General features: G+C 43.8%; 1 protein-coding gene and 1 non-coding gene across 3 annotated transcripts in view; one reads left to right on the top strand and one right to left on the bottom strand.

Annotated features, from left to right (window-relative positions):
* Positions 1-3,248: 3,248 nt before the first annotated feature.
* Positions 3,249-3,321, top strand: TRNAT-UGU (transfer RNA threonine (anticodon UGU)). The gene has a single exon. It is a non-coding gene; the product is annotated as a tRNA-Thr (tRNA).
* Positions 3,322-9,036: 5,715 nt separating this feature from the next.
* Positions 9,037-16,718, bottom strand: part of HHIPL2 (HHIP like 2) — a 36,806-nt gene continuing 29,124 nt past the window's right edge. The window contains exons 8-9 of one of the 2 annotated variants that reach the window (XM_061626438.1): positions 13,549-13,631; positions 9,037-10,350 (exon numbers count right to left, since the gene is read on the bottom strand). In XM_061626438.1, coding sequence (XP_061482422.1) covers positions 9,959-10,350; positions 13,549-13,631 — 475 coding nt within the window. In that variant the 3' untranslated portion in view covers positions 9,037-9,958. The remainder of the gene's footprint in view (positions 10,351-13,548; positions 13,632-16,718) is intronic. The other variant, XM_061626439.1, reaches the window with a different exon arrangement.

Genomic DNA, 16,718 nt, shown 5'->3' with positions numbered 1-16,718 from the left:
ACAGACACAGCCACAGTCTCTTTTAATTGTTTTCTTATTCTCTTGTCTCCTATTCCACTCTTGTTGAAGTTTCTGTTCCACAAAGTCCAAAGTCAGATTCCCATCAGGTTGGGTTTCCAGACTAGATACCAGAACGTCCCATTTTTGATCCAATGAAGATAACAGGAGATAAACCATCTGTAGGTCATTATGATGCACGCCTCGATCTTGCAGCTCAGCATTTAATCTACGAAATTCAGCCAAATGCTCTTCCATAGTCACATCATCTGTAAAACGCATCTGATAAAGTTTCCGTGCTAAACACAGCCTGCTCCCCGCAGTTTGTTGAACATGAGCGGCTCTTAACTTTTCCCACATCTGATTAGCCGTCGGCTCATTACTCACCAGCAACAGTTGTGAATCTGATAGCCCCAGAGTAATAAAAGCCTTCGCTTTCTCGTCTTTCTTCAGCCACGCTGCTGAAGGAGCTGCCGGAGGGGGTTTTTCCACGACATCATTCAAATCCTCTTTAATCAGAACTGCTCTCATTCTCCACTTCCAGCTGGAGTAATTTACAGCATTCAGCCTCTCCATCGGCATCCCGGAAGACAGATTTACAGCCATGTTGCCCACTCTTACTTGCCTCTTACTTGCGCTTTGTTTCTCTCTGCAACAATGCCACTTCACCGGCTCTCGAACCCGCTACCACGCCTGATAAGCTGGGCCCATAACCCCTGTTGGCGAGTGCGTGAATAGATCAAACGTGGTTTGAATTCAAGTGCCGTATAGAACAGGAATAAGACAGGCCAGGCAAGTTTCTTGTAAGAGTCTTTACTAGGCAAAGACATTAGACACAGCTCTCTCCATTGACATTTCTTCCCCCACTCTGAGTTCCTGCAAGTTTCCCACCTTATCACACTCCCAGCCAGCCACTGACCTTGATTGTCTGGCACTCTGTTCTCACAGCTTAACCCTTCTGCTTCAGGTTTCTCTCTCTCTGCAAAAAACCTTGTCTGTGCGTCTCACAGCCTGCGTCACTGACCAACAACTACACCCCTAGGTGCAGGGCAGGCTGTGAAAACAGCACTATCATCCAACACCTTTCAATCACTCCCCACCCCCAGCATCACCTTTGGCAGACCTCTCTCCGCTGTCCTGGGCTCCTTTGGGAGTCGGGGCAGGATAGAAATATAATATAATATAAAATATAATATAATGGTAAGGCCAGGCCCTGTTTGAGGTAAGGCTGAGGCTGGTTGGATTTCCAGCCGTAAAGTTCCTTCAACAAAACTCCCTTCATAACTGCAGCACAGGACAAATTCTTAAATGCTTAAAATGGCATGCAAAAGGCTTGTGCTCCTTTCACTTACGGACAGAGGTATTGCACTCTGAAGTGTTTAAACAGGGATGGGGAACCGGTGGCCCTCCAGTGCCATTGCACTCCAATGCCCATCAGCCACAGCCAGCATGGCTAATGGTCAGATCCGATGGGAGTTATAGTACTGCAACATCTGGAGGATCACAAATTCCCCATTCCTCATTTAAAAACTATCTATACACACACACACTTTTCATACAAAATTAGACCTACATGAACTCTTTGTTGATAACTTGTGCTTGGGGTAAGGGGAGAGAACTTGCTGCTTCCCAATGACAGGCAGGAGTGTAGTTGTCCAGGGTCTTGGGGGTCTTAGACCCCTTAGTTTTTTGGGAGCAGGGTCCCAGCAGGGTCCCTATTTCTCCAGCATCCTACAAGCAAATCAGCTTGAAGGGGGTTAGCCGCTGAGAAGAGTCTTCTAACATGTTTCCTTGTCCTATTCTGCTGACTGGAGCCAATCAGAGTGAAAGGAGATGAGTCACTACCAGTGACCACTGAGAAGACCCTTCTCAGTAGCTAACACACTCCTCTTTCATGCTGATTGGCTCCTAGAGATGTCTGCTGTTGTGGGAGAAAGCACTAACAAGGATCTCATTCTCAACCCTGCAGCAAAAAAGGGGAGGGGGCATGGCTGTGACTAACATGAAGGGACCCTGCACGTCTGAATTCGCCACTACACTCATGGAGGACAGGGCTATCAATGGCTACTAGCCGTGATGGCTGTGCTCTGCCACCCTAGTCAGAGGCAGCATGCTTCTGAAAACCAGTTGCCGGAAGCCTCAGGAGGGGAGAGTGTTCTTGCACTCGGGTCCTGCTTGCGGGCTTCCCCCAGGCACCTGGTTGGCCACTGTGAGAACAGGATGCTGGACTAGATGGGCCACTGGCCTGATCCAGCAGGCTCTTCTTATGTTCTTATGTTCACTCCTGCAGCTATGACAAAATCCTGGACTTCACCATTGTTTTCTGATAGGGTCCTCTCACTTCCTCCAAGAGTCCAAAGTTCAGACAAGTCCCGGTACCCGGAAAGGGTGCACTCTTGTGTGAATATATATCCTCCCGCTCCCGCTCCCGCTCCCGCTACGGTTTCCAAATTGCCGGGGGGAAAGAAATGTAAACCAGGCTGCCATGTAGTTGAGTAGCTTTTGTTTCTCTCCTGACCCGCCTACCGCCAACAACAACGTTGTCTGTTGCCTTGCCGGGTGAAGTAAGCCCTATTAAGTTCGGCAGGTCTTACTAAGAGTGGGTAAGAAGAGTATAAGAAGCTCTTTCTTGAAGGCTGAATGGGGAATCTGAAACGGCGCTGTCTGGATTGAATAAATCTATTTGTTATTTGCCATGTTATGCCGCTTTGCAAGTCGCTTATTGCAAACTCGCTTGTGGACGTTTGTAGTGGGAAGCGCTGTATAGTTCTAAGAAACCCCAACTTTGCAAAACGGGTCGGTTTTTAAAGGCTGGGGCTTCGTGATGCGAGGGGAGGCGAATCTTCTCAGCTTGTCCTCTGATGGGTTGTATCAACCGCTCTTTAGAGAGGCGGGCTGGACAACGCATTGCAGCCGTTGAATTTGCTTTATAATTCCACAAGGATGTGTTCTGAAAATATGTTTGTGAAACCTCTCTTTCTAGATCTAGAAGCAGGCTTGCTTCGGAAAACTTCATCGGAATGTACCATCCAGCTGTCCGAAAGTGGGTTTTGAGGGGGGTGTTCGAGGGGGGTTTTCGAGCACTATTCGCTTGAGTTTCTGTTTTTTTGTTTTGTTTTGTTTTGTTTTTTAAGTTGTTTGTTGTGTCTTCATCAGGACAACACTGATCTTCAAAATGTTAAATAAAACGATGGAAGCATCCGGGTAGAATAGAACAGTACCATGCATTTGTATGAGCTGAACTGATAGGTGGCTCCATAGCTCAGTGGTTAGAGCACTGGTCTTGTAAACCAGGGGTCGCGAGTTCGAGCCTCGCTGGGGCCTTAATCGAATTTACGCTCCTTTTTTAAACAAATTATTCAAAATAGAATTTAATGCAAAAACATCTGCTAGAAGAATTGAAGTTCATCCTTAGCGTTCTTAGCAAATTAACATTACTGACGTGTTTTAATCGTAAAAGAAGGTGTGGGAAAGGACCATTGCATTTTTTACTCCGCAACTTGGTTAGTTGGCGCACTATAAATAATTTGTATTTTTTAAAATATATATATATATTATCGTTCTGGACGGCTGTTTCAAAAGAGTACATTATGATTAGTTTCGGTTTGAAATCGATTGGGAGGTTCAAAAGGACGGCGGGAGGAGTTGTCTGTTGCAAAGGTTGCGCTTTCAGCGGTTGTTCCACACTAAAAACAGTAGGTGGCGCTACAGGGCAAGGAATCTACATACCGCTCACTCGTGGAAAAAGGTATAAGGGAGCAAGGGACGCATCCATTCATTTGGAGCATTTATCCCAGTAGTATAGTGGTAAGTTCAAAAGAGCAGGGTCCTTTCGTGATAGTCACGCCACGTCCCCTCATAGCCACATTCCGTCAGCACTTGCTTGCTCTTTATAGTCAACTCCACACTCCTCAGTCCTTCCCACATACACCTTCTCCCAGAACAACAGATGTCCATAGGAGCCAATCAGCATGCAAGAAGAGTGTGATAACTACTGAGAAGAGTCTTCTCAGTGGCTGGCTCACATCCTTTCACCCTGACTGGCTCCAGTCAGCAGGAAAGGACAAGGAACTATGTAAGAAAATTCTCAGTGGCTAACACACTCCCCTTTCATGCTGATTGGCTCAGAGGACGCTGGAGGCATTGGGACCCTGCTCCAAAAAAATAAGGTGTCTAAGACCTCCTGGGACCCTGGACCACTACACCCCTGATTTAACCTCTTCTTGAAGTGCTTCTTTCAATCATGCGTCACAATCTGTAATATTCTTACCACATACCACACAATCTGAGTGAACCTCTGTCTCAACAATCCAAATGGAAAAAGCCCTATATTGTAAGTCACAAGAAGGATTTTCAAAGAACGTGTTGCAAAAACAGTGATCCTATTCAGTCAGCTTAGAGTACCTTTGTAGTCAGGGGGAAATTATCAGGAGCAGGGCAAGGATAAATTAATATTCAGTTTAATAAGATTAGGCAGGCACTCTTGCTATGCTGTTTTTGATGCCTGCTAAAAACCTTTTTACATCAGCAAGCTTATCTGGACACAATTCCATAATTATCTAGACACAAAAATGTATAATTTTTAATATCATTTTATGGACGCCACTTGAAGGGTCTTTTTATTAAGTGGTTTATACATGGTTCTAATAAATAAAGGATATTGCATATAGCTACATGACACTAAAAGGGATGGCGAACCTGTGGCCTTCCCTGACTGTTGGCTGTGCTGGGTGGGAGTGATGGCAGTCAGACTCTAATAACCTCTGGAGGGCCAGAGATTCCCCATCCTTGTGCTAAAGGGCTACCAACCCCACACCTGAATTGTATAGCTATGTGGTGGGTGGGGAAAGTGGGATCATTGAAATCTGAAGGCTGGGTAAGGACAGCAGGTGTCCTTTTCTCTCCTTCATAGGGCAGGGAGGATTTTTTCGCATCCCTCCCAAGGCTAAGCTCTCTGTGACGCCCTTCCGTGGCTCTCCCTGTCAGGTTCCTACCTGCTTGTGACCACTACCTTTCACTAGGCACCACCAGGGACTCCACCAGTCCGGACTGTCCTTTTTTATGGTTTCTCTCTCCGCTCTAGCACAGATCTCACTAGATCCCTCTGCTAGGCAGCACCACCAGTCACGTCCTGTAACCTATATTCCCAGAGACTTTGCCTGAGTCTCTCTCTATCTGGTTACTTTTGTGACTGCATGCGTATGCTGTTCCCAACCCCTTTGTATCTATATAGATAACTCATATAACTCTGGGTTGCGGTGGATACTTGTAATGTTATTATTCTTCTCTTCACCGCTGCCACCATTCGTTACTGTTTCCCTTCAGCCTTGGTAATTACCTTGCCCTCCCTTCTGGTCTGTGAAAACCCCAGCCAAGGATCAGACCTTCGGTAAACCAAAATAGTATTTATTAAATATCAGAAATAACAAGATTACTTTTATAATGGTACATAAGCATATGGTTTCATCTATTCCTGTGATACTTGTCTTATTATTAACTAGAACTCCAATTCCCTCTTTCTCCACACTCTCCTAACATCCACCCCCAAACACCTTCTTCCTCTCACATCCACCAACCAACACCCACCGACTAACATCCACCAACTAACATCCCCAGATTCAACTGTCATTCTTCCATTTATACTCCCAGCCATTCTAACGCTCAGCCAATCATCCAGCATTCTACTGCTCATCTACTCCCCCCTCCTCTTTCACTCCACTTACCATATATCTTCTATACAAACAGCACTTACCATATTTACATTAATACAGGAACATCACACTCTCCCCCTCCCCATTTTCAGGATACTTAAAATACAATCGGGAGTGGGAAGGTTTGAGCAGGCCAGTTTAGTCTCTCCCACTGCTGCCTAGTTTTCTTTGTTTCAACTGGCACCTTAACTGTCCGTGTCTCAACTGATCACAGTCACAGACGTGAGACTTACAGTGTCTTCCTGGCTTCTGGCTCCTTTAGACCCTCTTTTTTCCCCTGTCTCACTATTCAAATACTGCCAACGTCCTGTAAGCTTATGTATCCCCTGTCTGGCTAGTCTTGAATTTTTAAAAAATGTCTTTTAATTTACGAACTTGTATCTCTCTGTGTTTCTAGGGAATCCTCAAGTATATAAAACCACCACACTGTTTTTCGGTGGGACCATTTCACTTCCAAACTGATTGGTCCTCAGCCGCCTGGGCTTGCTATTAGAGGGAATGATGAACCAGGTGACAAAGCTTCCCAATGGGACACGTTGGGGACAAGCTTCCCCCATTTCACGTCTCCAGTAGTTTATAATCTGTCAACTTTAAACCAATTTTCAGTATGGTGATAATAGTACAATCTTTAAACATAATTTAACTCATTCACTTTTATTGCCAGAATAGGTGTGGGTCACATGGCCAAATCAGTGAAATCTGCTCCCGGGACCTTGGACAGCTCCTTAAAAGTTCAGAGTAAACCCTGGCGTAGATTCTACTGCCCCGCTGACATGGACCCACTAGTTGCCACTGGGCACACTCACTGGCAGTATGTTTGAATCAAACAAATAAAAAAAAATAGCATAATGCTACATACTAATTAATTTGTGGAATGTGTTGCTACAGCACATGGGGATGAGACCTGTTCATGAGACTGCTCTAATGGAGTCTCCATGTTAAGAAGCAGCATATCACCACCACCCCATTAGCAAATACTAGAGACAAATGGCAGGGTAGGGCTATTACTTTCCTACCATGTTTATGAACTTGCAAGATGCCTTTAGATGACTACCAATGGACACAGATTGGTGGACTGGATGGAACTTTCAACTGACTCCTGGTTGGATATAGGTGCAGGCGACCACTTGGAGTGTCAGCCTGTAAGAGGCGGGGTGCACCTGTCATGGGTTATTAACTATCTGCTAAACAGTTGAAACAAACAGTGCAAGAAGTATATTATATTTACTGTTGTAAAACTGGCAGTGCTGACCTGCATGACCAAAACAGTGTTTTAGCATTCGATGTGTATTTTTGAACTTTTACAATAGAAAGTGGCTGGCATCAGCAACCCCTCATACTGTGTTGTGATTGTAATTGGGGGAATTTGTGAATTTGGGGCAGGGCTGTAGCTCAGTGCAAGAGCACCTGCTTTGCATGCAGAAAGGACAAGATTCAGCCCCCAGCATCTCCAGGTAAAGAGACCCCTTTCTGAAACTCTGGAGGGCCACTGCTAGTCAGCACAGACCATATGAGTTAGGTGGACTAATGGCCCAACTCGCTGGTCTTCAGCTGGTGGGTTGGGACTAGGGTTGCCAGGCTTCGGGCCTGATACTGATCCTGTATCTTTAGGAGAAGAGAAAGTCAGGCAAGTGCAGGTGTTCTTGCAACACTATAATGGGAAAAACCACAAGGTTGGATTAAAGATGGGTCCAGGCATGAAAATGTTGAAGACTGCCAGAATAACTCACTATAAGGCTGCCTCCTATATTACTAGATCTTTACATAGATCTTTCATATCATAAGATAGGGTTCCATTCATGCCTGCATACTGTGCATCGATGTTGTGGAACAGGCTATAAATGCAATTTTAAAAAACAAGGTATTTGTAAAGTGGAAAAATGGAGGGGGCCCCAAAGGCCGAGGGTGCCATTTCATCCAGGGCTGGCCTTCATCTGACTAGGGTTCGCTGCATGATTCTGATCCGCTTGCATTCTGATAGTCCGTTGTTTGATCCCAATCTGCCCTTCTTTTGTTCCTGCTTGCTCTCGCACTTGCCGATTTGATCTGCTGTGTGTGTTTTTGGGTGATTCGATCCACGTTTGTTTGTTTTTTCCAGTGGCCAAAATTTCATAGTTATCAATGTAGATACTTATGTAAATAACGATGGTATTTGACATGGTTTTTTGGCTGCGGGAAAAGCATTGTGTAATTTTTAGGCAGCTTATGTGAATGATCACAGTGTTTCTTGTGGTTTAACTCAGCATAACTCAACATAAAATAAGGGGGAAAGTTTGAATGAATAAATTCTTGCCAATTTGCAGCCGCGGCCACAAAATCCATGCCGATTACAGCCACGTCCTGCAGCAAGAAATAGGTGCCGTCCAAAAGGATGGCAAACTATCAAATTCAGCTGGAATCCAGTGCCAGCTCCAATTTAGCAGATATTCTTCCCCATCCTTACATTTGACCCAGCAAAGTATAGCTTTGTATAGTTGTCCATACCCAAACATAGGTGATTACCTACCTACCCCAATATTGCAGAGTCTGCTGCTTTTGAATTTTATGTCTGTGTGGAGGCTGGCCTATTTGGGCTACTGGGGCAATGCCCCACCCACCTCTGTCAGCCCCCTCCTGCCTGTCTTTTTATTTGCAACCAATCCAAGGGGTGTCACTGACTATCAGCATCCTCTTCAATAATCTCAGTGCTGCCCGTTGTAGAACTCAGCAGCAAGGAGGTTGAAGGCAAACTATAATTTGTTGGCTCTGCCTGTCATTGGCTCTGGCTCCACTTACTGTTTGGGCCTTCCACCCTACCAGTCCCACTGGGCACCAGTCACCACTGTGTGTTACTAGGATCTAAATCACAAATGTCCATGAATATTGTATACCTGCATTGGGGATTAATAGGATGCAACAAAATGTTATAGTGTGGTTTTAGCCAGCCAGCCAGAATGCCAAGCCTTGCCAGCTTCCAAGATGCTCCATGCCATTCCCATCCCCGCAACAGTCAGCCAACATTCTTTGATCATTGAGCATGCTCAGTCCTCATTGGGCTATTTGGAGGGGTGCCCCCCTTAAGCTTTCTTCCCTAAAAATTTTGCAAGCCTTAGGATTCTCCAAGCCTGCTGATACTTTCCTGTTGCATGTGGATGGTGCCATTTTGAATTCATAATGATCCACACTCTTGAGAGTTGAGTTCACTATTAGTAAAAGGTTTCTCTGTCCACAAATAGCAGTCTAGAGGCACACTCATTTTAGTGACGGAAAGGATTCCAAAGTACAACCCTTCTTGTGATCAAGACTTTTGCTTTGCAAGAGAATCACACATATAGATACATTTTAATTTATTTGTTCTGATCCAGTATTTAACTGAAGGAAGAGAGAGAGAAGATGACTCCTTTAGAATGTACGTTATAGCTGATGAAAGAAAATCAACTGCCTAGTATCACCAAAATATAAAAGACTGGCAATTTGGTTAATTGTGTTCCCTGTAATCAAAATGCAAACCTCCTAAGGGATTATTAGACTATTCAGCCCCTCAGATACAGCCAGTGTTCCTTTCTCAGCTTTTGAGGTACAGCCTTTACTCACCCCCCCCTTCCACAAATACACTCGAATGTTTTGTTCCACAGAGGTATTATACTAGACCTCACCGTATTTTCCATGTTGCTTTTTGCCATAGAAGGCAATGAGGGAAGCGGTTTCTTAGAGAGCGTGCAAATCAATGGCTACTTTACACAGCTGTAGTAATCCCACTGGAGTTACTATAGCACTGCACTGCTGTAAATGGCCACCAAATCGCCTCCGTAACCCGATTAAATGGTCGTCGGAGTAAGATTTCTGCAAAGCAACAACCTGGAATCTGTCTGAGGCAGTTAAACTCCTAATTAAACATATGTGTTACATCTGTCACAGAGTCAATGGCCTAACAGCTGCTTACCTAACAGACGAGTATTTCCTGTATTTTTTTTTTGCATTAAAATTACAGACCGGTCTCGCTCCTTAATGCCCATTGCTATGTACTACATTTGCTGCTATTTTGTCACTGTTGATTATTTATATTTGTTGTATTTACTGTATTTACTGTATTATTGTATTTTATTGAATTTAATTTGTACGCCGCCTAGAGTGGCTTCGGCCAGATAGGCGGCCTAAAAATTAAATTATTATTATTATTATTATTAAGAGCAAATTGGAAGCCAAATGAGTCGCCCAGCAACCTCGTCTACATTCACATCACTTGATCCTCTGATGTATATACTGGAAATTCAAATGGTGCTTCTTAAGCTGGCTTGCTTTCTCTTCTTTTTTTGCGCTGTCTCCTTAGTCGCTGACCTCAGCTTTGGAACCTGTGGAAGTTTACTTTTGGCTCTGGTTAACTGTGAGCCTTTTTTCTTTGGTGGGGAGATCGTCACTGCTTTAGAGACATGTGGAACTTTTTGTGCCTTCGTCGTGGATCCTCTGGCTTTTGGGAGTTGTGCCATTTGCTGCTTCTTACCAGACCTGGGAGGCTTTGCTGGCTTATGTTGAGTAGGGTCTTTGTGGGACACAGGCTTCTTAGATTTTGGAGTGGAAGAAGTTGGGGGTAGTTCAGTAGCATTGAAGGCTGTTTTGGGAGGCTGGGTTGTTAGACGCTCTTTGAGCAGTTCAGGGACAGTCTCTATGAAAAGAGATTTTAGGTGGTTACCATTAATGCTTGGAAAAACAGAAGGGAGTAGAAAAAGAGGAAGGCCAAACAAGAGATGGATTGATTCCATAAAGGAAGCCACAGACCTGAATTTACAAGAGCTGAACAGCGTGGTTCATGACAGATGCTCTTGGAGGTCACTGATTCATAAGGTCACCATAAGTCGTAATCCACTTGAAGGCACATAACAACACCAACAGCAACCCATTCTTATTTCAACAACTCAAATTAGCAGCTACACTAGCTTGGAGAAAACAATACTTGCATGCAAACCATAAGAAGCTGCCTTATCCTGAGTCAGACCATTGACCCATATAGCTCAGGTAGGAGTCTCTCCCAGCCCTACCTTAAGGTGCCAGGGATTGAACTTGGGACCTTCTGCAGGCAAGGCAGGCGCCTTGCCACTGAGCTATGGCCGTTCCCCATCCTTCCCCCAAACCTTTCTCTACCCACAGAGGGAAGGAAGATCAAACTTCCCCATTCCACCCACCAGGTGTGCCTGTTCTGCTAGCCATCCACATGAAGAGAGTGTATGCCCGTAGGCCTGAACCACATGATGAGTATCTTAGGAAATCTAGGAATGAGCCAGATGATCAGGGCCTGCTTCCACTGGGTCCTATGTGCATAGACCTCTTCACATATTACACCCACATGTGATCTCCTAGGTGGGAAAGGGGGGTTGGAGAGGGCAAGAGAGAGTGAGGTACACTTTTCCCACTCCCCAACAAACTGGAGAATGGAGTGGGGGATATTGTCCAGTCCATGCCATTGTGTTGCCAGTAAACTAATGAGCAATACATTTAGCAACAATTTCTATCTAGGTTGGTGGTTATGGACAGGGTAGGAAAGGGAAACAGTGGAGTGGCATTTTGTGCCCATGCATGTGCAACTAGAGTAAGATGTATCCATCCCCCACTCAGAGCTTGACTTCTATTTATTTATTTATTATTTATTTATTAAATTTCTATACCGCCCCATAGCCGAAGCTCTCTGGGCTCAATATACAATTAAAACCACATATAGAATTCAAAAACACACAAGAATACTAAATATTAAAATACTAATATACTAAAATACTAAAATTATTAAATGTAAAAGTACGAAGATGTGATAATGTTACATGATTAAAATGCCTGAGAGAAGAAGAAGGTTTTAACCTGGCGCCTAAAAGATAACAACGTTGGCGCCAGGCGTACTTCAAGGGGGAGATTGTTCCATAGTTCGGGGGCCACCACTGAGAAGGCCCTTTTTCTTATTGCTACCCTCCGAGCTTCTCTCTGAGTAGGCGCCCGGAGGAGGGACTTCTAGAGCAGGGGAACCTCAGATTCCATCCAACCCAGCCAGCATGGCCAATGGTCAAGGGTAATGGGACCTACAGACCAGAGGTTCCCTCCCTCTCTTTTAGAGAGAGACCAAGGGGAAGTGGCTGGAGACTGGCATAGTTTAGTGGGTGTCTACATACACAAAACATTTTTAGAAGGCATCCCCAAAACAGGAATTGACCAGGAATCGACAGCAGAAAATCATGAGACAGCTGGAGCCTGAGTGACTCAATTGTGTGCCAGGCATTCTGAAGGAAAGCAGGGGGTGGGCAGGCTCTATTCAGGCTATGGGCCTCATCTGTATTGACTTTGGCTTAAAATATAGACATTTATTCACTTCTATAGGCATTAGTTAATTTTTTAAAAATAGAACGTACCACAAAATGTTACAGGATATAGTGCTTCTGTTCAGGATTCCAGCCTAAACACCCCCTCATTCCATTCTCCCCTCCCCCAAACAGTCAATCGGTGTTCCATGGCCACTGAGCATGCTCACATCCATGCCATACATTTAAAGCACTCATATACCACTTTAATGGTCATGGCTTTCCCCAAAGAATCCTGGGAAATGTAGTTTACCTCTCACAGAGCTACAATTCCCAGCACCCTTAACAAACTAAGTCCCCAGAATTCTCTGGGGGGAGCCACTTGCTTTAAATGTGCTTTAAATGTATGGTGTGGGCACTGCACTGTATGGGAGATGTCTGCCCTACCCCATTGGGTTTTTTTCCCCTAAATATATTTCATAGTTCTGCAAAGCAACTGATACCTTCCCTCTGACATGTGAGTGGTGCTGTGTTGGCTACATAAGCGATGACACTCACCACCTGAACATCAGAAATAGATGGGATGATATAATATGCTGTAATAGAAAGAGGTCCTGCTTTCACATACATATAGGGAGGCTTTTTTTTTTTTTTTTTACAGCTGCTGTTTCTTTGGTTGTGTTGGAAGCTACTCTTGAAATTTTAGGGGGTGGGGATTTCACATGTCCAGTAAAATAATGCCATTATGAGGACTAATTTTGTGATGACTAACCATCAGCTGATAGGCGGCAGGAGCATGCCTTGCCCAAGGAGCACAAAGCAATTTGCCCTGAAACCACTGCTGGAATGGAGGGGGGGGAGGTCAATTTTAGCAGCAATTTCAATGAAAACTTTGGCAGGTATTCTGCCCCAATCTAAGATGGCCCACAGGGGTAGTGACAAATAAAGATTCCCCCACCCCTGAGTTCTCCACCCCAATTCAGATTACAACACAATATATACATTTAAGGGTCCCTCCAGACTGGTGTGGGTTTTTTGTGGATGTATTCCGCAACATGTCATTGACGCAATCATGGTGCATTTGTGGTGGATTTGTACTGGATCGTCCACAGATCATTCCACTTCATGAGTTGTCCTGTGATGCTTCCCCAATGTTATGGCATTATTGCCACCTGGGGTAGCACGCTTGCACCATAGGACAGCAAAAGTGGGACAAAAACAACAACTCAAGAGAATTTGTGGTATGAAAAGTTGCAGGATTTCAGCAGGAAGCTAGGGATATGTACCAACTCGAAATGAAACATGTCTACCCCAAAACTTCTATAGGTACAAACAGTATTGAAAGAGGAACTGCATATAACCCCACAAAACCATCATGAGCACAAATACTCTTAAATGCACTTTAAATAAAAAGGAGGTGCCCTAAATAGTGATTGACTGATTAAATGAATGTAGCGTTTACCTTGTTTGAAGATGCTGAAGGTTGGTGTACACGTCAACAGATCCTTCCTGTTAATGTATCAATATTTGTATTACCTAGCAAGCAAATAAACAAAAAACACCACAAACCCTTATTGACTTACTTGTACGTGGAGTGAATGGGATTCTTTTACTCTTTGTTTTCACAGGAACAGGCTTTTGTTTACATTTCCCTGGCGGAGCTCTCCTAAAAAAAGAGATTCAGTCACAAAAATTACATGTGGACATCTGAAAATGGATAAGGAACTTTTTTTTTCTAGAGGTGGATGGCCTACTCCAGTATTTCAGCAGGGAAAAGACCTTGAAAGAGCTCTCCATCTTTAGGACATTGGTCTGGAGCTATATCTTGTTCAAATCCTTGCACTGGTGTCTTTCCTTGCACAGTTTTCAGTTAAGGAAATGTCAAGCATTCTGCATTTGAAAGGAACTGCATTCCTGCTTTACATTTCCTATGAATTAGATTTGCCTATTATAGGTCTGCTTTTATCTCTTTCCATTACTCTGCTAAATTAATTAGAATCATAATATATTTATTGTGCCTAACTTCTCTGGGATCCCAATCTTTACAGTTCATCAGTTTTGTAGTAAAAAGCAACTTTGGGGGCCAATAGGAGTAAGGAGGTGATTTTCAGGAAGCAATTGAGGGTGGTATTCAGTGCTACTCCTACTCAGAGTAGATCCATTGGAGTTGACATGACTAACTTAGGTTTATTAATTTAAATGGGTCTTCTCTGAGTAAAATTTAATTGAATACAACCCTGGTATGCTGCCCTAATTTGAATTGGGCCCTGCGGCTACTTTTTATTCAAAATAGAAAAAAGTGGCCAGTTTAGCAATACTTTTCAAAAAGTGTGAATAATGTGACATTATCTTTGATAAGTTCTCACCTTTTTGCTTTGAAAACCTCATGGACTTTTCCTGCTGCAGAAGCTGAGACAGTGGCTATTGGCCACCAGCAATCAGATACAAGTTCTCACTTGCTCACTCTCTTGAGTGTAATACACAAACATACTAAAGAAATGAAAGAGGAATATAGACTTCTGAAAACCTGCAGAAAGGTACATATTCCTTGCAATTGTTGGTGGACACTTCTTCCTAATAAGGCAAAGTACTACCCACTCTCAGAATGTAGCATCTGGAAACCCAAAAGGAATGTTGCCATCTTGAGAAATGCTTGCAAGGATTATTAAAAACAAAACAAAACAATGAACTTGCTGGACCAGGAAGATCACTCTTACTACTCTTGATGAAACCCTAAGGCCACAATCATATACACCAGGGATGGGTAACCTGTTGCCCTGAAGATGTTGTTGGACTTCAACTCCCATTAGTCCCAACTGGAATGGCCAACAATCAGGAATGATGGGACTTATATTCCAACAACATCTGGAGGACCATAGGCTCCTCATCACTGCTCTACACACTTCCTTTATACTAAGTCCTATTGAGATTAATGGGACTTACTTTTGAGTACTAGACATGCATAGGATTGTGCTGTAAGGGTACATAACTGCACAGCATACATGTATATCAGTTTTATACTAGATTAACCGTCATGGCTTCCTCCAAAGAATTCTGGGGATTTTAGTTTTGGAAGGATGCTGAGTGATCCTTTTGTTAAACATTCCTTGCCTTTGCCTAACACAACTGCAATTCCCAGGGTTTTCATTAAGCCTATTTGAGTCTGTAGTGTAGATGCACCTTAAGAGCTAAACCAGCAGCTGCACTCCAGAAGATGATGAACGGATAAAAAGCCTTTAAATTCTCAAGATAGAGGGTTGCATTCAAGGGTGGCTGTGCCATAGCAGAATGCGCTTCAGCTTGTGCAAGTCAGGGCACCCAATTTTCACGGGTTCTTCACTCACCTGAGTCTTTAGCAATTCTAAGGGCTAGGAGACCCTCCAGAACAAAATGGGACATGGCACAGAGGGCTGTGGTAGGAGATCTGTGCCCCTGACTTGCATGGCTGCAGATATCATCTTATCAGGAGGTCCGTTCCGCACAACATAGGAAGGCGGCTTTTAGAGTGGTGGCATCAACCCTTTGGAATTCCCTCCCCTTACAGGTGCCATCTCTGTTATCTTTTCGGTGCCTACTGAAGACCTTTCTCTTTCAACAAGCCTTTAAAGTAGAGACCTTATCCCAGTCTGTGTCTATGCTGGAATTGTTATTTAAGTTGTTTTTAAAGTTTTTTTAAAAAAATTAAGATGTTTTGTTTTTATATGTTTTAAAGTCTTTTGTTTTTGAGATGTTTTAGAGTGCTTTTAATGTTTTTGTTAGCTGCTCTGGGCTCCTTCCGGGAGGAAGGAGGATATAAATTAATTAAATAGATATATAAAGACTGGAACTACTTTCTGCTAAGGCAAAGCTACCATTGGACACAACCCATATAATAGCCTACTTCAGGGGCGCTAACCTGTGGCCTTCTAGATGTCAGTCTCCAGCCCCAGCCAACCTGTTCAATGGCAAGGCATGATGGGACTTGTAGTCCAGCAACATCTGGAGGGTCACAGGCTAGCTATCCTTGGTCTAGATGACCAGGTACTTAAAACTGCAATTTTATCTTTTAACTAGAGTTGTGCGCACACCTAGTATTAGACAACACAAATACTTCCAGAAAGTATAAAGAGTTTGTGGGCACAGTAACCACAGACATGATAAAATAAAAAAATATTAAAAGTAAAAGGCGAGTTAAGCAGCAGAGCGAAAAGAGGGTAAGTAGCTCCCATTTATTCCATTATTTAATTGAATTAAAACAGCTCAGAGAAATAAGCAATAAGGGCAGCCTAAGGTCACCCTGAGCTAGGAGCCAAATCCTGAAAGAACCTATATCTTAGGAGACAGATCCTAGGAGAAGGAAGCCTATAGAAAGCTAGTGTTCAACACCACCCTAGCAGGAAAGCTTCAGGGGACACTGTAAATAAGGCTAAACTCCAGTCGGAGAGAAGGGGAAAAAGGAAACTCCACCAATACATACAGGGAGAGAGTCAGCTCAGTCCTTGCTAAAAAGGGCAGCTTCAGCCTTCCTGAAACACAACCACAAGCTCTGTTTCCCTAGATTAAAGAAAGGTCAGGCTGTTCTAGGTGGGAAAACAACAAACACAAAAGACTTGCCTGGAAGTCGCAGCCCCTTGCTGAGATTAAAAGCAGCCAAAAGCTTAAACAGCCCCGCCCCTCGCTCAGGAAGGAAGCCTGCCTTCCTGCCTTCAAAGGAAGGAAACCTGAGATAATACTAAAGAGTTAAGCCCCAGCTGATAGTTGAGCCATCAGCCTC

Source organism: Rhineura floridana, chromosome 4, assembly GCF_030035675.1.
Source record: "Rhineura floridana isolate rRhiFlo1 chromosome 4, rRhiFlo1.hap2, whole genome shotgun sequence".
Lineage (NCBI taxonomy): Eukaryota > Metazoa > Chordata > Lepidosauria > Squamata > Rhineuridae > Rhineura > Rhineura floridana.
The sequence above is the reverse complement of the archived record's forward strand: the minus strand, read 5'-3'. Positions and strand labels throughout refer to the sequence as shown.